Raw genomic sequence first — 21052 nt, forward strand, 5'->3', positions numbered from 1 at the left:
GGGTGTGGAGGGTGTCAGTGTTACAGTGAGTGGTGTGAGGTGTTTCGGTGTTACAGTGAGGGGTGTGGGGGTTGTGGGGTGTGTCAGTGTTACAGTGAGGGGTGTGGGATGTGTCAGTGTTACAGTGAGGGTGTGGGGTGTATCAGTGTCACAGTGAGGGGTGTGGGGTGTGTCCGTGTCACAGTGAGGGGTGTGGGGTTTGTCAGTGTCACAGTGCGGGGTGTGGGGTGTGTCAGTGTTACAGTGCGGGTGTGGGTGTGTCGGTGTAATACTGAGGGGTGTGGTGTGCGTCAGTGTTACACTGTGGAGTTTCAGGTGTGTCGGTATCCCAGTGAGGGGTCAGGGGAGTATCTGTGTCACAGTGAGAGGTGTGGGGTGTGTCGGTGTCACAGTGAGTGTGTGGGTGTATCGGTGTCATAGTGAGGGGTGTGGTGTGTGTCAGTGTTATAGTGAGGGGTGTGCGGTGTGTAAGTGTTACAGTGAGGGGTGTGGGTGTGTCGGTGTCACAGTGAGGGGTGTGGTGTGTGTCAGTGTTATAGTGAGGCTGTGGGTTGTGTTGGTGTTACAGTGAGGGGTGTGGGGTGTGTTACTGTTTCAGTGAGGGGTTTGGCGTGGGTCAGTATCACAGCGAGATGTGAGGGGTGTGTCAGTGTTACAGTGAGGGGTGTGGGGTGTTTCGGTTTTACAGTGAGGGGTGTGGGGTGTGTTGGTGTAACGGTGAGAGATGTGTTGGTGTTACAGTGAGGGTGTGGGGTTTATCAGTGTCACACAGAGGGGTGTGTAGTGTATCAGTGTTACAGTGAGGGGTGTGGAGTGTGTCGGTGTTACAGTGAGGGGTGTGGGGTGTGTCGGTGTCACAGTGAGGGTGTGTAGTGTATCAGTGTTACAGTGAGGGGTGTGGGGTGTGTCGGTGTCACAGTGAGGGTGTGGGGTGTGTCGGTGTTACACTGAGGGGTGTGGGGTGTGTCGGTGTCACAGTGAGGGGTGTGGGGTGTGTCGGTGTTACACTGAAAGGGTGTGGGGTGTGTCAGTGTCACAGTGAGCGGTGTGGGGTGTGTCAGTGTTACAGTGAGGGGTGTGGGGTGTGTCGGTGTCACAGTGAGGGGTGTGGGGTGTGTCAGTGTTACAGTGAGGGGTGTGGGGTGTTTCGGTCTTGCAGTGAGGGTGTGGGGTGTGTCAGTGTTATAGTGAGGGGTGTGGGATGTGTCAGTGTTACAGTGAGGGGTGTGGGGGTTGTGGGATGTGTCAGTGTTACAGTGAGGGGTGTGGGGGTTGTGGGGTGTGTCAGTGTTACAGTGAGGGGTGTGGGATGTGTCAGTGTTACAGTGAGGGTGTGGGGTGTGTCGGTGTCACAGTGAGGAATGTGGGGTGTGTCAATGTTACAGTGAGTTTTGTGGGGTATGTCGGTGTTACAGTGAGGGTGCGGAGGGTGTCAGTGTTACAGTGAGTGGTGTGAGGTGTTTCGGTGTTACAGTGAGGGGTGGTGGGTGCGTCACTGTCGCAGTGATGGGTGAGGGGCGTGTCAGTGTTACTGTGAGGATGTGGGGCGTCTCAGTGTTACAGTGAGGGGTGTGGGGTGTGTCGGTGTTCCCGTGCGGGGTGTGGTGTGTGTCAGTGACACAGTGAGGGGTGTGTAGTGTGTCATCGTATAATGAGGGGTGTGGGGTGTATTGGTGTCACAGTGAGGGGTGTGGGGTGTGTCAGTGTCACAGTGAGGGGTATGGAGTGTGTCCGTGTCACAGTGAGGGGTGTCGGGTTTGTCAGTGTCACAGTGAGGGGTGTGGGGTGTGTCAGTGTTACAGTGCGGGTGTGGGTGTGTCGGTGTAATACTGAGGGGTGTGGTGTGCGTCAGTGTTACACTGTGGAGTTTCAGGTGTGTCGGTATCCCAGTGAGGGGTCACGGGAGTATCTGTGTCACAGTGAGAGGTGTGGGGTGTGTCGGTGTCACAGTGAGTGTGTGGGTGTATCGGTGTCATAGTGAGGGGTGTGGTGTGTGTCAGTGTTATAGTGAGGGGTGTGCGGTGTGTAAGTGTTACAGTGAGGGGTGTGGGTGTGTCGGTGTCACAGTGAGGGGTGTGGTGTGTGTCAGTGTTATAGTGAGGCTGTGGGTTGTGTTGGTGTTACAGTGAGGGGTGTGGGGTGTGTTACTGTTTCAGTGAGGGGTTTGGCGTGGGTCAGTATCACAGCGAGATGTGAGGGGTGTGTCAGTGTTACAGTGAGGGGTCTGGGATGTGTCAGTGTCACAGTGAGGGGTGTGGGGTGTGTCACTGTTACAGTGAGGGATGTGGGGTGTGTCAGTGTTACAGTGAGGGGTGTGGGGTGTGTCAGTGTTACAGTGAGGGGTCTGGGATGTGTCAGTGTCACAGTGAGGGCTGTGGGGTGCGTCAGTGTTACAGTGAGGGGTGTGAGGTGTGTCAGTGTTACAGTGAGGGGTGTGGGTTGTGTCAGTGTGACAGTGAGGGGTGTGGGGTGTGTCAGTGTTACAGTGAGGGGTGTGGCCTGTGTTAGTGTCACAGTGAGGGTGTGGGGTGTGTGGGTGTCACAGTGAGGGTGTGTGGTATGTCAGTGTCACAGTGAGGGGTGTGGGGTGTGACAGTGTTACAGTGAGGGGTGTGGGGTGTTTCAGTGTCACAGTGAGGGGTGTGGGGTGTGTCGGTGTCACAGTGAGGGGTGAGGGGTGTGTCAGTATTTCAGTGAGGGGTGTGGGGTGTGTCAGTGTCACAGTGAGGGGTGTGGGGTGTGTCAGTGTTACAGTGAGGGGTGAGGGGTGTATCAGTGTCACACTGAGGGGTGTGGGGTGTGTCAGCGTCACAGTGAGGGGTGTGGACGGTGTCAGTGTCACAGTGATGGGTGAGGGGTGTGTTGGTGTCACAGTGACGGGTGTGGGGTGTGTCGGTGTCACAGTGAGGGTGTGGGGTGTGTCAGTGTCACAGTGAGGGGTGTGGGGTGTGTCAGTGTTACAGTGAGAGGTGAGGGGTGTGTCATTGTTACAGTGAGGGTGTGGGGTGTGTCAGTGTCACAGTGAGGGGTGTGGGGTGTGTCAGTGTTACAGTGAGAGGTGTGGGGTGTGTCGGTGTCACAGTGAGTGTGTGGGTGTATCGGTGTCATAGTGAGGGGTGTGGTGTGTGTCAGTGTTATAGTGAGGGGTGTGCGGTGTGTAAGTGTTACAGTGAGGGGTGTGTAGTGTATCAGTGTTACAGTGAGGGGTGTGGAGTGTGTCAGTGTTACAGTGAGGGGTGTGGGGTGTGTCGGTGTCACAGTGAGGGTGTGTAGTGTATCAGTGTTACAGTGAGGGGTGTGGGGTGTGTCGGTGTCACAGTGAGGGTGTGGGGTGTGTCGGTGTTACACTGAGGGGTGTGGGGTGTGTCGGTGTCACAGTGAGGGGTGTGGGGTGTGTCGGTGTTACACTGAAAGGGTGTGGGGTGTGTCAGTGTCACAGTGAGCGGTGTGGGGTGTGTCAGTGTTACAGTGAGGGGTGTGGGGTGTGTCGGTGTCACAGTGAGGGGTGTGGGGTGTGTCAGTGTTACAGTGAGGGGTGTGGGGTGTTTCGGTCTTGCAGTGAGGGTGTGGGGTGTGTCAGTGTTATAGTGAGGGGTGTGGGATGTGTCAGTGTTACAGTGAGGGGTGTGGGGGTTGTGGGATGTGTCAGTGTTACAGTGAGGGGTGTGGGGGTTGTGGGGTGTGTCAGTGTTACAGTGAGGGGTGTGGGATGTGTCAGTGTTACAGTGAGGGTGTGGGGTGTGTCGGTGTCACAGTGAGGAATGTGGGGTGTGTCAATGTTACAGTGAGTTTTGTGGGGTATGTCGGTGTTACAGTGAGGGTGTGGAGGGTGTCAGTGTTACAGTGAGTGGTGTGAGGTGTTTCGGTGTTACAGTGAGGGGTGGGGGGTGCGTCACTGTCGCAGTGATGGGTGAGGGGCGTGTCAGTGTTACTGTGAGGATGTGGGGCGTCTCAGTGTTACAGTGAGGGGTGTGGGGTGTGTCGGTGTTCCCGTGCGGGGTGTGGTGTGTGTCAGTGACACAGTGAGGGGTGTGTAGTGTGTCATCGTATAATGAGGGGTGTGGGGTGTATTGGTGTCACAGTGAGGGGTGTGGGGTGTGTCCGTGTCACAGTGAGGGGTGTGGGGTTTGTCAGTGTCACAGTGAGGGGTGTGGGGTGTGTCAGTGTTACAGTGCGGGTGTGGGTGTGTCGGTGTAATACTGAGGGGTGTGGTGTGCGTCAGTGTTACACTGTGGAGTTTCAGGTGTGTCGGTATCCCAGTGAGGGGTCAGGGGAGTATCTGTGTCACAGTGAGAGGTGTGGGGTGTGTCGGTGTCACAGTGAGTGTGTGGGTGTATCGGTGTCATAGTGAGGGGTGTGGTGTGTGTCAGTGTTATAGTGAGGGGTGTGCGGTGTGTAAGTGTTACAGTGAGGGGTGTGGGTGTGTCGGTGTCACAGTGAGGGGTGTGGTGTGTGTCAGTGTTATAGTGAGGCTGTGGGTTGTGTTGGTGTTACAGTGAGGGGTGTGGGGTGTGTTACTGTTTCAGTGAGGGGTTTGGCGTGGGTCAGTATCACAGCGAGATGTGAGGGGTGTGTCAGTGTTACAGTGAGGGGTGTGGGGTGTTTCGGTTTTACAGTGAGGGGTGTGGGGTGTGTTGGTGTAACGGTGAGAGATGTGTTGGTGTTACAGTGAGGGTGTGGGGTTTATCAGTGTCACACAGAGGGGTGTGTAGTGTATCAGTGTTACAGTGAGGGGTGTGGAGTGTGTCGGTGTCACAGTGAGGGTGTGTAGTGTATCAGTGTTACAGTGAGGGGTGTGGGGTGTGTCGGTGTCACAGTGAGGGTGTGGGGTGTGTCGGTGTTACACTGAGGGGTGTGGGGTGTGTCGGTGTCACAGTGAGGGGTGTGGGGTGTGTCGGTGTTACACTGAAAGGGTGTGGGGTGTGTCAGTGTCACAGTGAGCGGTGTGGGGTGTGTCAGTGTTACAGTGAGGGGTGTGGGGTGTGTCGGTGTCACAGTGAGGGGTGTGGGGTGTGTCAGTGTTACAGTGAGGGGTGTGGGGTGTTTCGGTCTTGCAGTGAGGGTGTGGGGTGTGTCAGTGTTATAGTGAGGGGTGTGGGATGTGTCAGTGTTACAGTGAGGGGTGTGGGGGTTGTGGGGTGTGTCAGTGTTACAGTGAGGGGTGTGGGATGTGTCAGTGTTACAGTGAGGGTGTGGGGTGTGTCGGTGTCACAGTGAGGAATGTGGGGTGTGTCAATGTTACAGTGAGTTTTGTGGGGTATGTCGGTGTTACAGTGAGGGTGCGGAGGGTGTCAGTGTTACAGTGAGTGGTGTGAGGTGTTTCGGTGTTACAGTGAGGGGTGGTGGGTGCGTCACTGTCGCAGTGATGGGTGAGGGGCGTGTCAGTGTTACTGTGAGGATGTGGGGCGTCTCAGTGTTACAGTGAGGGGTGTGGGGTGTGTCGGTGTTCCCGTGCGGGGTGTGGTGTGTGTCAGTGACACAGTGAGGGGTGTGTAGTGTGTCATCGTATAATGAGGGGTGTGGGGTGTATTGGTGTCACAGTGAGGGGTGTGGGGTGTGTCAGTGTCACAGTGAGGGGTATGGAGTGTGTCCGTGTCACAGTGAGGGGTGTGGGGTTTGTCAGTGTCACAGTGAGGGGTGTGGGGTGTGTCAGTGTTACAGTGCGGGTGTGGGTGTGTCGGTGTAATACTGAGGGGTGTGGTGTGCGTCAGTGTTACACTGTGGAGTTTCAGGTGTGTCGGTATCCCAGTGAGGGGTCACGGGAGTATCTGTGTCACAGTGAGAGGTGTGGGGTGTGTCGGTGTCACAGTGAGTGTGTGGGTGTATCGGTGTCATAGTGAGGGGTGTGGTGTGTGTCAGTGTTATAGTGAGGGGTGTGCGGTGTGTAAGTGTTACAGTGAGGGGTGTGGGTGTGTCGGTGTCACAGTGAGGGGTGTGGTGTGTGTCAGTGTTATAGTGAGGCTGTGGGTTGTGTTGGTGTTACAGTGAGGGGTGTGGGGTGTGTTACTGTTTCAGTGAGGGGTTTGGCGTGGGTCAGTATCACAGCGAGATGTGAGGGGTGTGTCAGTGTTACAGTGAGGGGTCTGGGATGTGTCAGTGTCACAGTGAGGGGTGTGGGGTGTGTCACTGTTACAGTGAGGGATGTGGGGTGTGTCAGTGTTACAGTGAGGGGTGTGGGGTGTGTCAGTGTTACAGTGAGGGGTCTGGGATGTGTCAGTGTCACAGTGAGGGCTGTGGGGTGCGTCAGTGTTACAGTGAGGGGTGTGAGGTGTGTCAGTGTTACAGTGAGGGGTGTGGGTTGTGTCAGTGTGACAGTGAGGGGTGTGGGGTGTGTCAGTGTTACAGTGAGGGGTGTGGCCTGTGTTAGTGTCACAGTGAGGGTGTGGGGTGTGTGGGTGTCACAGTGAGGGTGTGTGGTATGTCAGTGTCACAGTGAGGGGTGTGGGGTGTGACAGTGTTACAGTGAGGGGTGTGGGGTGTTTCAGTGTCACAGTGAGGGGTGTGGGGTGTGTCGGTGTCACAGTGAGGGGTGAGGGGTGTGTCAGTATTTCAGTGAGGGGTGTGGGGTGTGTCAGTGTCACAGTGAGGGGTGTGGGGTGTGTCAGTGTTACAGTGAGGGGTGAGGGGTGTATCAGTGTCACACTGAGGGGTGTGGGGTGTGTCAGCGTCACAGTGAGGGGTGTGGACGGTGTCAGTGTCACAGTGATGGGTGAGGGGTGTGTTGGTGTCACAGTGACGGGTGTGGGGTGTGTCGGTGTCACAGTGAGGGTGTGGGGTGTGTCAGTGTCACAGTGAGGGGTGTGGGGTGTGTCAGTGTTACAGTGAGAGGTGAGGGGTGTGTCATTGTTACAGTGAGGGGTGTAGGGTGTGTCAGTGTTACAGTGAGGGGTGTGGGGTGTGTCTGTGTCACAGTGAGGGGTATGGGGTGTGTCAGTGTTACAGTGAGAGGTGAGGGGTGTGTCATTGTTACAGTGAGGGGTGTAGGGTGTGTCAGTGTTACAGTGAGGGGTGTGGGGTGTGTCTGTGTCACAGTGAGGGGTATGGGGTGTGTCAGTGTGACAGTGAGTGGTGTGGGGTGTGTCAGTATCACAGTGAGGGTGTGGGGTGTGTCAGTGTCACAGTGAGGGGTGTGGAGTGTGTCAGTGTTGCAGTGCGGGGTGTGGTGGGTGTCAGTGTTACAGTGAGGGTGTGGGGTGTGTCAGTGTTACGGTGAGGGGTCTGGGGTGTGTCAGTGTTACAGTGAGGGTTGTTGGTTGTGTCAGTGTTACAGTGAGGGGTCTGGGGTGTGTCAGTGTTACAGTAAGGAGTGTGAGGTGTGTCAGTGTTACAGTGAGGGGTGTGTGGTGTGTTGGTGTTCCAGTGAGGGGTGTGGTGTGTCTCAGTGTTACAGTGAGGGGTGCGGGGTGTGTCAGTGTCACAGTGAGGGGTGTGGTGTGTGTCAGTGTCACAGTGAGGGTGTGGGGTGTGTCAGTGTCACAGTGAGGAGTGTGGTGTGTGTCAGTGTTACAGTGAGGGGTGTGGGGTTTGTCATTGTCACAGTGAGGGTGTGGGGTGTGTCAGTGTCACAGTGAGGAGTGTGGTGTGTGTCAGTGTTCCAGTGAGGGGTGTGGGGTGTGTCAGTGTCACAGTGAGGGGTGTGGGGTGTCTCAGTGTTACAGTGAGGGGTGTGGGGTGTGTCAGTGTTACAGTGAGTGGTGTGGCGTTTGTCAGTGTTACAGTGAGGGGTGTGGGGTGTGTCAGTGTTCCAGTGAGGGGTGTGGGGTGTGTCAGTGTTACAGTGAGGGATGTGGGGTGTGTCAGTGTTACAGTGAGGGGTGTGGGGTGTGTGAGTGTGACAGTGAGGGGTGTGGGGTGTTTCAGTGTCACAGTGAGGGGTGTGGGGTGTGTCGGTGTCACAGTGAGGGGTGTGGGGTGTGTCGGTGTTACAGTGAGGGGTGTGAGGTGTGTCAGTGTTACATTGAGGGGTGTGGGTTGTGTCAGTGTTACAGTGAGGGGTGTGGCCTGTGTTAGTGTCACAGTGAGGGGTGTGGGGTGTGTCAGTGTTACAGTGAGGGGTGTTGGGTGTTTCAGTGTCACAGTGAGGGGTGTGGGGTGTGTCGGTGTCACAGTGAGTGGTGAGGAGTGTTTTAGTGTTACAGTGAGGGTGTGAGGTGTGTCGGTGTCACAGTGAGGGGTGAGGGGTGTGTCAGTATTTCAGTGAGGGGTGTGGGGTGTGTCAGTATCACAGTGAGGGGTGTGGGGTGTGTCAGTGTTACAGTGAGGGGTGTGGGGTGTGTGCGTGTCACAGTGAGAGGTGTGGGGTGTGTCGGTGTCACAGTGAGGGGTGAGGGGTGTGTCAGTATTTCAGTGAGGGGTGTGGGGTGTGTCAGTATCACAGTGAGGGGTGTGGGGTGTGTCAGTGTTACAGTGAGGGGTCTGGGATGTGTCAGTGTCACAGTGAGGGGTGTGGGGTGTGTCAGTGTCACAGTGAGGGGTGTAGGGTGTGTCGGTGTCACTGTGAGGGGTGTGGGGCGTGTCAGTGTCACTGTGAAGGGTGTGGGGTGTGTCGGTGTCACTGTGAGGGGTGTGGATTGTGTCAGTGTTACAGTGCTGGATTGGGGTGTGTCGGTGTCACAGTGAGTGGTGTGGGGTGTGTCAGTGTTCCAGTGAGGGGTGTGGGGTGTGTCAGTGTTCCAGTGAGGGGTGTGGGGTGTGTCTGTGTTACAGTGCTGGATTGGGGTGTGTCGGTGTCACAGTGAGGGGTGTGGGGTGTGTCAGTGTTACAGTGAGGGGTGTGGGGTGTGTGAGTGTGACAGTGAGGGGTGTGGGGTGTGTCAGTGTCACAGTGAGGGGTCTGGGATGTGTCAGTGTCACAGTGAGGGGTGTGGGGTGCGTCAGTGTTACAGTGAGGGATGTGGGGTGTGTCAGTGTCACAGTGATGGGTGTGGGGTGTGTCGGTGTCACAGTGAGTGGTGAGGGGTGTTTTAGTGTTACAGTGAGGGTGTGAGGTGTGTCGGTGTCACAGTGAGGGGTGTGGGGTGTGTCAGTGTGACAGTGAGGGGTGTGGGGTGTTTCAGTGTCACAGTGAGGGGTGTGGGGTGTGTCGGTGTCACAGTGAGTGGTGAGGGGTGTTTTAGTGTTACAGTGAGGGTGTGAGGTGTGTCGGTGTCACAGTGAGGGGTGTGGGGTGTGTCAGTGTTACAGTGAGGGGTCTGGGATGTGTCAGTGTCACAGTGAGGGGTGTGGGGTGTGTCAGTGTTACAGTGAGGGATGTGGGGTGTGTCAGTGTCACAGTGAGGGGTCTGGGATGTGTCAGTGTCACAGTGAGGGGTCTGGGATGTGTCAGTGTCACAGTGAGGGGTGTGGGGTGCGTCAGTGTTACAGTGAGGGGTGTGAGGTGTGTCAGTGTTACAGTGAGGGGTGTGGGTTGTGTCAGTGTTACAGTGAGGGGTGTGGCCTGTGTTAGTGTCACAGTGAGGGGTGTGGGGTGTGTCAGTGTTACAGTGAGGGGTGTGGGGTGTTTCAGTGTCACAGTGAGGGGTGTGGGGTGTGTCGGTGTCACAGTGAGTGGTGAGGGGTGTTTTAGTGTTACAGTGAGGGTGTGAGGTGTGTCGGTGTCACAGTGAGGGGTGAGGGGTGTGTCAGTATTTCAGTGAGGGGTGTGGGGTGTGTCAGTATCACAGTGAGGGGTCTGGGATGTGTCAGTGTCACAGTGAGGGTGTGAGGTGTGTCAGTGTTACAGTGAGGGGTGTGAGGTGTGTCAGTGTTACAGTGAGGGGTGTGGGTTGTGTCAGTGTTACAGTGAGGGGTGTGGCCTGTGTTAGTGTCACAGTGAGGGGTGTGGGGTGTGTCAGTGTTACAGTGAGGGGTGTGGGGTGTTTCAGTGTCACAGTGAGGGGTGTGGGGTGTGTCGGTGTCACAGTGAGTGGTGAGGGGTGTTTTAGTGTTACAGTGAGGGTGTGAGGTGTGTCGGTGTCACAATGAGGGGTGTGGGGTGTGTCAGTGTTACAGTGAGGGGTCTGGGATGTGTCAGTGTCACAGTGAGGGGTGTGGGGTGTGTCAGTGTTACAGTGAGGGGTGTGGGGTGTGTGAGTGTGACAGTGAGGGGTGTGGGGTGTTTCAGTGTCACAGTGAGGGGTGTGGGGTGTGTCGGTGTCACAGTGAGGGGTGTGGGGTGTGTCAGTGTTACAGTGAGGGATGTGGGGTGTGTCAGTGTTACAGTGAGGGGTCTGGGATGTGTCAGTGTCACAGTGAGGGGTGTGGGGTGCGTCAGTGTTACAGTGAGGGTGTGGGGTGTGTCAGTGTTACAGTGAGGGTGTGGGTTGTGTCAGTGTTACAGTGAGGGGTGTGGCCTGTGTTAGTGTCACAGTGAGGGGTGTGGGGTGTGTCGGTGTCACAGTGAGTGGTGAGGGGTGTTTTAGTGTTACAGTGAGGGTGTGAGGTGTGTCGGTGTCACAGTGAGGGGTGAGGGGTGTGTCAGTATTTCAGTGAGGGGTGTGGGGTGTGTCAGTGTCACAGTGAGGGGTGTGGGGTGCGTCAGTGTTACAGTGAGGGGTGTGGGGTGTGTCAGTGTTACACTGAAAGGGTGTGGGGTGTGTCAGTGTTACAGTGAGGGGTGTGGGGTGTTTCAGTGTCACAGTGAGGGGTGTGGGGTGTGTCGGTGTCACAGTGAGTGGTGAGGGGTGTTTTAGTGTTACAGTGAGGGTGTGAGGTGTGTCGGTGTCACAGTGAGGGGTGAGGGGTGTGTCAGTATTTCAGTGAGGGGTGTGGGGTGTGTCAGTATCACAGTGAGGGGTGTGGGGTGTGTCAGTGTTACAGTGAGGGGTGTGGGGTGTGTGCGTGTCACAGTGAGAGGTGTGGGGTGTGTCGGTGTCACAGTGAGGGGTGAGGGGTGTGTCAGTATTTCAGTGAGGGGTGTGGGGTGTGTCAGTATCACAGTGAGGGGTGTGGGGTGTGTCAGTGTTACAGTGAGGGGTCTGGGATGTGTCAGTGTCACAGTGAGGGGTGTGGGGTGTGTCAGTGTCACAGTGAGGGGTGTAGGGTGTGTCGGTGTCACTGTGAGGGTTGTGGGGTGTGTCAGTGTCACTGTGAAGGGTGTGGGGTGTGTCGGTGTCACTGTGAGGGGTGTGGATTGTGTCAGTGTTACAGTGCTGGATTGGGGTGTGTCGGTGTCACAGTGAGGGGTGTGGGGTGTGTCAGTGTTACAGTGAGGGGTGTGGGGTGTGTCGGTGTCACAGTGAGGGTGTGGGGTGTGTCGGTGTCACATTGAGGGGTGTGGGGTGTGTCAGTGTCACAGTCAGGGGTTGTGGGTTGTGTCGGTGTCACAGTGAGGGGTGTGGGGTGTGTTGGTGTCACAGTGAGGGGTGTGGGGTGTGTCAGTGTTACAATGAGAGGTGTGGGGTGTGTTGGTGTCACAGTGTGGGGTGTGGGGTGTGTCGGTGTTACAGTGAGGTGTGTGGGCTGTGTCAGTGTTACAGTGAGGGGTGTGGGGTGTGTCGTTGTCACAGTGAGGGTGTGGTGTGTGTCAGTGTCACAGTGAGGGGTGTGGGGTGTGTCGGTGTCACAGTGAGGGTGTGGGGTGTGTCAGTGTTACAGTGAGGGGTGTGGGGTGTGTCAGTGTGAAAGTGAGGGGTGTGGGGTGTGTCGGTGTCACAGTGAGTGTGTGGGGTGTGTCGGTGTCACAGTGAGGGGTGTGGGGTGTGTCGGTGTCACAGTGAGTGGTGAGGGGTGTGTCAGTGTCGCAGTCAGGGGTGTGGGGTGTGTCGGTGTTACAGTGAGGGTGTGGGGTGTGTCAGTGTCACAGTTAGGGGTGTGGGGTGTTTCGGTGTCACAGTGAGGGGTGTGGGGTGTGTCAGTGTTACAGTGATGGGTGTGGGGTGTTTCAGTGTCACAGTGAGGGGTGTGGGGTGTGTCGGTGTCACACTGAGGGGTGTGGGGTGTGTCAGTGTCTCAGTGAGGGGTGTGGGGTGTGTCAGTGTTACAGTGAGGGGTCTGGGGTGTGTCAGTATTACAGTGAGGGGTGTGGGGTGTGTCAGTGTCACACTGTGGATTGTGGGGTGTGTCGGTGTCACGGTGAGGGGTGTGGGGTGTGTCAGTGTCACAATGAGAGGTGTGGGGTGTGTCGGTGTCACAGTGAGGGGTGTGGGGTGTGTCAGTGTTACAGTGAGGGGTGTGGGGTGTATCAGTGTCACAGTGAGGGGTGTGGGGTGTGTCAGTGTCACAGTGAGGGGTGTGGGGTGTATCGGTGTCACAGTGAGGGGTGTGGGGTGTGTCAGTGTTACAATGAGAGGTGTGGGGTGTGTTGGTGTCACAGTGTGGGGTGTGGGGTGTGTCGGTGTTACAGTGAGGTGTGTGGGCTGTGTCAGTGTTACAGTGAGGGGTGTGGGGTGTGTCAGTGTCACAGTGAGGGTGTGGTGTGTGTCAGTGTCACAGTGAGGGGTGTGGGGTGTGTCGGTGTCACAGTGAGGGTGTGGGGTGTGTCAGTGTTACAGTGAGGGATGTGGGGTGTGTCAGTGTGACAGGGAGGGGTGTGGGGTGTGTCGGTGTCACAGTGAGTGTGTGGGGTGTGTCGGTGTCACAGTGAGGGGTGTGGGGTGTGTCGGTGTCACAGTGAGTGGTGAGGGGTGTGTCAGTGTCGCAGTCAGGGGTGTGGGGTGTGTCGGTGTTACAGTGAGGGTGTGGGGTGTGTCAGTGTCACAGTTAGGGGTGTGGGGTGTTTCGGTGTCACAGTGAGGGGTGTGGGGTGTGTCAGTGTTACAGTGATGGGTGTGGGGTGTTTCAGTGTCACAGTGAGGGGTGTGGGGTGTGTCGGTGTCACACTGAGGGGTGTGGGGTGTGTCAGTGTCTCAGTGAGGGGTGTGGGGTGTGTCAGTGTTACAGTGAGGGGTCTGGGGTGTGTCAGTATTACAGTGAGGGGTGTGGGGTGTGTCAGTGTCACACTGTGGATTGTGGGGTGTGTCGGTGTCACGGTGAGGGGTGTGGGGTGTGTCAGTGTCACAATGAGAGGTGTGGGGTGTGTCGGTGTCACAGTGAGGGGTGTGGGGTGTGTCAGTGTTACAGTGAGGGGTGTGGGGTGTATCAGTGTCACAGTGAGGGGTGTGGGGTGTGTCAGTGTCACAGTGAGGGGTGTGGGGTGTATCGGTGTCACAGTGAGGGGTGTGGGGTGTGTCAGTGTCACAGTGAGGGGTGTGGGGTGTATCAGTGTCACAGTGAGGGGTGTGAGGTGTGTCAGTGTTCCAGTGAGGGGTGTGGGGTGTGTCAGTGTTCCAGTGAGGGGTGTGGGGTGTGTCAGTGTCACAGTGTGGGGTGTGAAGTGTGTCAGTGTTCACAATGAGAGGTGTGGGGTGTGTCGGTGTCACAGTGAGGGGTGTGGGGTGTATCAGTGTTCCAGTGAGGGGTGTGGGGTGTGTCAGTGTTCCAGTGAGGGGTGTGGGGTGTGTCAGTGTTCCAGTGAGGGGTGTTGGGTGTGTCAGTATTACAGTGAGTGTGTACTTTCATCCAGTTGGACAGGGGCAGACTTCTGTAACCTGCCGTGACGGTCTCTCCAGCACAACGGCTGGTTACCTACATTTTGATCGCCTGTGCCTCCTGGTGCATGATGTCGAGGATCATCCTGCAGGCCGCTGAGCAGCCCTCTGCCGTCGAGTGGATGCTGATTGGTTTCTCCGCTGCGCCTGCATTCTCCTTTCGATGAACGTCGATCCTGCACAAAGACACTAGCCTGAATCATGATGTCTGCCCTCCTGGAGTCCTGCCTCCACTTTCTCCTCCCTCCCAGGACCACCGCGGTTTTGTAACTCCTTCTCACGGCAAACTGCCTCTGCACCTTTCACCCCTCAGTCCATCTTGTATCAGACCATTGAGCTGAGCGCCAATGCTCCCAGATGGCTCTTGGTCTCACGGTTTCCCATTGTTTGAACTTGAACTTCATTGATTATCTGCATGACACTTTATCTGAAGATTTTAGTCCTTAGTTTGCATTCATTTCCAGAGGTGGAGAATATAAGAGCAAGTATATACCTCTGTGTCTTTTTTGGGCTTTGGTGAGTATTGTGAGTAGTTTCTGACCATAAGACCATGAGATACAGGATCAGAATTTGGCCATTTGACCCATGAAGTCTGCTCCGCCGTTTCATCATGGCTGATCCAATTTTCCTCTCAGCCCCAGTCTCCTGCTTTCTCTCCGTAGCCTTTCACGCCCTGACCAGTCATGAATCTCTCAACCTCTGCCTTAAATGTACCCAATGTCCTGTCCTCCACAGGCCGCAAATATCCTTTCCACATTCACTCTGTCGAGGCCTTTTACCATTTGATAGGTTTCAATTTGGTCCCCCCTTATTCTTCTGAATTCCAGTGAATACAGGCCCAGAGTCATAAAACACTCCTCATATGATTGGCCTTTCCATCCCAGAATCATTTTCATGAACCTCCTTTGAACCCTCTCCAATGTCAGTGTGTCGTTTCTCAGGTAAGGGGCCCAAAGCTGCTCACAACACTCCATGAGGCCTCACCGATGGTTTATAAAGCCTCAACATTACATCCTTGTTTTTATATTCCAGTCCTCTTGAAATGAAAGTTCATATCGCATTTGCCTTCCTCACCACAGACCCAACCTACAAATCAACCTTTAATCCGGCACAGAGATTCCCAAGTCCCTTTGCAGCTCAGATTTTTGAATTTACTCTCCATTTAGAAAATAATCAACCCCATCATTTCTTCTACCAACGTGCATGACCATACCCTTCCCAACACTGTACTCCATCTGACATTTCTTTTTCTCCCTATCTGTCTAAATCTTTCTGTAGCCTCTCTACTTACTCAAAACTACCTGCCCATCCACCTATCTGCATATCATCTGCAAACTTTGCAACAAAGCCATCAATTCCATCATCCAAATCATTGACATGTAACATAAAAGGAATTGGTCCCAACACAGACCCCTGTGGAACACCGCTAGTCACTGGCAGCCAACCAGAAAAGGCTCCCTTTATTCCCATTCTTGCCTCCTGCCAGTAAGCCACTGTTTTATCCATGCTAGAATCTTTCCTGTAATACCACAGGCTCATAGCTTGTTAAGCAGCCTCATGTGTGGCACCTTGTTGAAGGCCTTCTGAAAATCCAAGTATACAACATCAACAGATTCTCCTTTGACTACCCTGCTTGTTATTTCTTCAAAGAATTCCAACAGATTTGTCAGGCAAGATTTTCCCTTGAGGAAACCATGATGACTACGGCCTATTTTATCATGTGTCTCCAAGTAACCGGAAACCACATCCTTAACAATCGACTTCAACATCTTCCCAACCACTGAGATCAGACTAACTGGCATATAATTCCTTTCTTCTGCCATTCTCCCTTCTTGAAGAGTGGAGTCACATTTGTAATTTTCCAGTCTTCTGCAACCTTTCCTGAATCCAGTGTTTCTTGAAAGATCATTACTAACGCTTCCACAATCTCTTCAGCTATGTCTTTCAGAAGCCTGGAGTGTACACCATCTTCCCAGTTGACTTATCCACCATCTGACCTTTCAGCTTCCCAAGAACCTTCTCCATAGCAATATTAATGTCACACACTTCATGACCCCTGAGACCTGGAACTTCACCATACAGCTAGCGTCTTCCACAGTGAAGACTAATGAAAAGTACTTACTCAGTTCACCCGTTATAGCCATAACCCCCATCACGACCTCTCCAGCATCATTTTCCAGTGTCCAATATCCACTCTGGCCTCCCTTTTACACTTTAAGTGTCAGAAGAATCTTTTGGTTTTCTCTTTAATATTATTGGCTAGCTTATTTTAGTATTCCATCTTTATCTTAATGACTTTTTTTAGTTGCCTTCTGTTGGGTTTTAAAAGCTTCCCAAGCCAATAACTTCCTACTAATCTTTGCTCTATTTTATGCCCTCTTTTTGGCTGTTATGCTGGCTTTGACCTCTCTTGTTAGCCATGGTTGCATCATCTTCCCTTTAGAATAATTCTTTCTCTTTGGAATGTATATGTACTGTACCTTCCAAGTTGCTTCCAGAAATTCCAGCCACTGCTTTTCTGCCATCATCCCTGCCAGTGTTCTTTTCCAATCAATTTTAGCCAGCTCCTCGCTCATGCCTCTGTAATTCCTTTTACTCCACTGTAATATTGATACATCTGACTTCAGCTTCTCCTCAAATTTCTGGGAATTCATCATATTATGACCAAACTAAATAACAAACAGCTACCCAATGATCCACACCCAGAGTACTTGGGAGTCAGTCACACTAGGTTGAACTCTCTCATACAAGATCCACCATCAAAATGTTGCAAAGAAACTGAAATCCAGAATGGTCACGATCAGGAAGATAGCAGGAACCAAATGGGGTGCGAAACAGTCAGTCCTACAAGTATCTAGACTAGCACTATGTTTCTCAGTCGCCGAATATTGCGTACCCATCATTAATTCACAGCTCATACTTCTATTAGAATCATCCCAGGAGCCCTAAAATCCGCACCTGTCCAATGGCTCCCAACAATGAGCGGAATTGCATTCCTGGAGATCTGTGGAAGAGCAGTTTCAGCAAAATTCTACAAGCATATCCAAGATATGCCCAACAACATTCCAGCTCATAAACTCATTGAAAATGCTCCTTCAACTTCCCGACCCAAATCCCAAAAACCTTTCTGCAACTCCTGTGACGAGCACACTGAATGGCAACAATAAAAGCACACCAAGATGCACCCAGGCAGAGATCTGATCATCTTGCTCCTCCCGGGCTTTACTACAGCTACCAGGAAGAGTTGGACAGCCACAAATAGACTCAGACGTTGACATGCCAAAACAGTGCCAACACTACACCAATAGGGTGCCCGACAAACCCCCAGCTTGCCCCTGTGGCGCCCCAACCCAGGACGTCCTCCACCTGGTCCAAACATGCCCTCTCACCAGGATCCGACACAGCTTTGCTATGGTCCGTCAATGCGGCCACGAGCTGGAGGAGAGGCTTGACAAAAAACGGTTAGAAGTGTGAAGAGGTAAACACCTGCCATACGAAACAGTGATAACTGACTCCCAAGGGTTCTTTTAGCTAAAGCTCTCTAATCAATCCTGGTTCATTGCACAACACCCAATCCAGAACGCTTCATCCCCTAGTGGGCTCAACCATGAGCTGCTAGAAAAAGCCATCTCATAGGCATTCAAGAGAATTCCCCTCAAAAATCAGCACCAACCTGATTTTCCCACTCCACCTGCATATTGAAATCCCCCATGACTGTTGTTAACAATGCCCTTTTGGCATGCATTTTCTATCTCCCATTATCATTTGTAGACCACATCTTTCCTACTGTTTGGGGGTCTGTATACAACTCCCATCAGGGTCTTTTCATCCTTGCAGTCCCTTAGCTCTACCCACAACAATTCTACACCTTCCAACCATTGTCACCTCTTTCTAATGATTTGATTTGATTTTTTACCAAGAAGCAACACCACCCCCTCTGCTGACTTGCCTGAGGTTTCTATTCAATGTGTATCCTTGGATGTCTTGGGCCCGTATCTAAGAAAGGACGTGCTGGCATTGGAGAGGGTCCAGAGGAGGTTCTCGAAAATGACCCTGGGAATGAACTGGTTAATGTATGAGGAGCATTTGATGGCTCTGGGCCTGTAGTCACTGGAGTTTAGAGAATGACAGGGGGATGTGGAACCTCATTGAAATGGACCAAATATTGAAAGGCCAAGACAGACTGGATGTGAAGAGGATGTTTCCTATAGTGAGCGAATCTAGGATCAGAGGACACAGCCTCAGAATAGTGTAACATCCATTTAGAACAGAGATGAGGGGAGACTTCTGGTAGAGCTCATGGAGTGAAGTCGTGCTCTTGACTCGCTCCATTACCTCTGAGTTTTTTTTCTTATGATCAGCTATATTTAACTAACCATTAAGGCATCAACTTTTACAATAATCTGAAACAAATTGGGCTTTTTGCTATTCGGATGCTTTTAGGGTCTGCTATGTCCAAGAATGGAAAAAATGGGAAAGATGGCAAACCTCTGGTTAGATCGAAAGGTACCGATCTTCCTCCGACTGAACCACCGCTAACTCTGAAAGCTATATCAGATCTAATTCAAAGGGAAATTTCAACCTCTATAACGGAGCTGATTCGTGCGGAAATTTCAATTAATTTCCAGAAAATTGTGGATTCAATCGATAAAATGCAAACATCTGTCACGGAACATCAGTCGGCTATTATCTAATCTTCAAAAATCCACGCAACAAAATGAACTCAAGATGGAGAAATTTGAAGAAACAATTACTTCAATGAAGAAAAAACTGGACTTTCTGACTTTTAAAAACTCTGACTTAGAATCCAGAATGCGACGGCAGAATATTCGAATTATTGGTGTTCGTGAAGCTGCTGAATCTGACAACCCTATAAAGTTTTTTTCTCAACTTTTAAAAGATGCATTTCCTACCGTATTTCCTGACCAACCACCATTATTGGATCGGGCTCACAGAGTTCCATCATATTCGTCTAAGTCAGATAAACCTCGACATGTCATTTTACATTTTCATTACTTTCAAGACAAGGAGAAACTGCTTCGATTTGTTCGATCTAAAGGTTATATTGATTTTTTGGATCTTCAATTCCGATTCGTGGAGGACTTCAGCAAACAGATTCGGGAGCAACGGGTTCCTTACAGATCTGTGATGTCGGAACTCTACAAGATGGATTTAAAACCAGCGCTGCTTTACCCTGCGCGTTTAAGGATTCGTACGCCTGACGGAGCCCTTCGTTTTTTTGAATCTCCATCGGATGCCCAGAGTTATCTGGATCAATTTTCACCTACAACATCTTAATCGTAATTTTTAATTATCTCTGTTTGATCAGAGGTTGTGAATCTGTCGGGTTTAATTTTTGGTTGCTTTATATGGGCAGAAAACTTTATTTTTGATTAATTAATATGGTTGCCAAACTTTCTTTCTAACTACGTCATTCCTTTCTTTTTCCTTGGGGATTCTGGGCGGTTATTCCCTTAGTATCATTTTGCGTATTTCCTTTGAGGCCTTAAATTTCGTAGTCTTTAAATGTACTTTTTTCTGTAGGTTTTCCTAACTAGTTTATATTAATAATTTCGTTTCTTTTTTTTTGGTTATCATAGGGTCTGTGATCTGTTACGGTTTTCTTTATATTTTCTGGCTTTTTCTCTGTTTTATATCGTGTTTGTCTTAACTGTTCTACTTTTTTTATTCTTTTACTGTTTTATAATTAGCTGATCTTTTTTATATTTACACTTTTTATAGTGAGCGTCTATTGGAAGTCATGGGGGTAGTTTTAGTGCTTGCTTCTTTCTGGCAGGTCTGCTTTAGATTTAGCCTTGAGGTCATGGGGTGGGGGGTGGCGGGAGGGGATTCACGTTTTAGTTTTTTTCTTCTTGGGCTATTTACATTACTGAAGCATTGGTTGCGTTCTCCTACCCGTTATCTCTGGTTTGTTCTGTTCCCTTTCCCGGTTCGTGGGTCGAACCTATCGTCAATCCTCTTTTTTGCGGGTTGACTTTAGGGTTTATGGAGTCTATTATTAATTTTGTCTCCTGGAATACTAATGGTCTTAATCATCCTATTAAAAGGAAAAAAGTTTTTAAAGTATTCCAGAGACTTAAAGCACATGTTCTATTTTTACAAGAGACCCATGTGCGGAGGGGGGACAGACTACGTTTTTTTAAGTTCTGGAAGGAACAACAGTTTCATTCGAATTCTAACGCTAAGATTCGAGGTGTCTCTATTTTTATAGACTCCTCAGTTACTCTTATACAACATGATATTATCTCTGATCCGAATGGTAGACTTCTACTGGTTAGTGGTCTACTATTCAATAAAAAGATAGTTTTGGTTAACGTTTATGCTCCCAATATGGACTATCTGGAATTTTATAAATCATTATTTAATCAGTTCCCGAATTTGAATGAGTTTTCATTGATCTGGGGCGGAGATCTTAATACTTGCTTATCTCTAGTTTTGGACCGTTCGGCTCCTCTACGGACCTTACCCAATAAATCTGCAACTTTGATTAACTCATTCCTCTCTGATTCTGGGTCAACGGACATTTGGTGTTTTTTGCATCCACAGGAAAAAGATTTTTCTTTTTTTTCACATGTTCACCATTCCTATTCAAGAATTGATATTTCTTTATTGATTCTCAGCTTATCTCTTCAGTGATTAAATGTGATTATGACTCTATAACCATTTTGGATCATGCTCCACTTAAGCTTTCTATTAAAATTCAGGCCAATACACAAAATAATAGACAATGGCGTTTTAATTCTCTGTTGCTTCAGGACTGGGATTTTGTTAACTTTATGAATGAACAGATTGATCTTTTTTTTACAATCAACTACACAGAGGATATTTCTGTGAACATTCTTTGGGATACTTTTAAAGCTTATATTCGTGGTCAGATTATCTCGTATTCTGCTGCTTTGAGGAAGAAGTTGAAGCAGGAGGAGTTGGTAATTGTGGACAAGATTAAGGAAATTGATAAGAAATATGTTACAGCTCCCTCTGAGGAGTTGTATAAACAAAGAACTGAACTTCAAATGGAACATAGTTTATTACTTTCGTCCTCGATTGTAAACCAATTAAAGAAAACAAGAAGTGAATTTTATGTACACAGTGACAAAGTTGGTAAACTGTTGGCTAACCAACTGAAGTCTAATTATACTAAATCTCAAATTAATCAGATTTATAATCAAAATGATCGACTGATATTTGATCATGTGGAGATCAATCAAACCTTCTTTGATTTTTATTCTTCCTTATATCAATCTGAGTCTTTACGAGACTCTAAATAATATGAATGATTTTTTAGATAACCTAGATTTCCCTGAGATTTCACAGGATATGTCTTCTATGCTTGATACTCCCATTACTACTGATGAGATTAAGAATGTTATTTCCTCTATGAACCTGGGGAAAGCTCCTGGCCCTGATGGGTTTACCGTGGAATTTTATAAGTTTTTTGCACCTTCATTAATCCCTTGGCTCTGTAGGGTTTTGGAGGCTTCATTAAAACTTGGTAAACTTCCCGAATCCTTTTATAGAGCGTCAAT

At 51.0% G+C, this 21052-nt stretch overlaps 1 protein-coding gene across 1 annotated transcript in view; it reads right to left on the reverse strand.

Moving 5' to 3' along the window:
* The window catches only part of igf2bp1 (insulin-like growth factor 2 mRNA binding protein 1), a 250578-nt gene that overhangs the window by 197221 nt on the left and 32305 nt on the right, over window positions 1–21052 (reverse strand). Inside the window, exon 4 of the mRNA XM_072249785.1 lies at window positions 13547–13681. Coding sequence (XP_072105886.1) covers window positions 13547–13681 — 135 coding nt within the window. The remainder of the gene's footprint in view (window positions 1–13546; window positions 13682–21052) is intronic.

The sequence above is a fragment of the Mobula birostris genome, chromosome X, assembly GCF_030028105.1.
Source record: "Mobula birostris isolate sMobBir1 chromosome X, sMobBir1.hap1, whole genome shotgun sequence".
Taxonomy (NCBI): Eukaryota; Metazoa; Chordata; class Chondrichthyes; order Myliobatiformes; family Myliobatidae; genus Mobula; species Mobula birostris.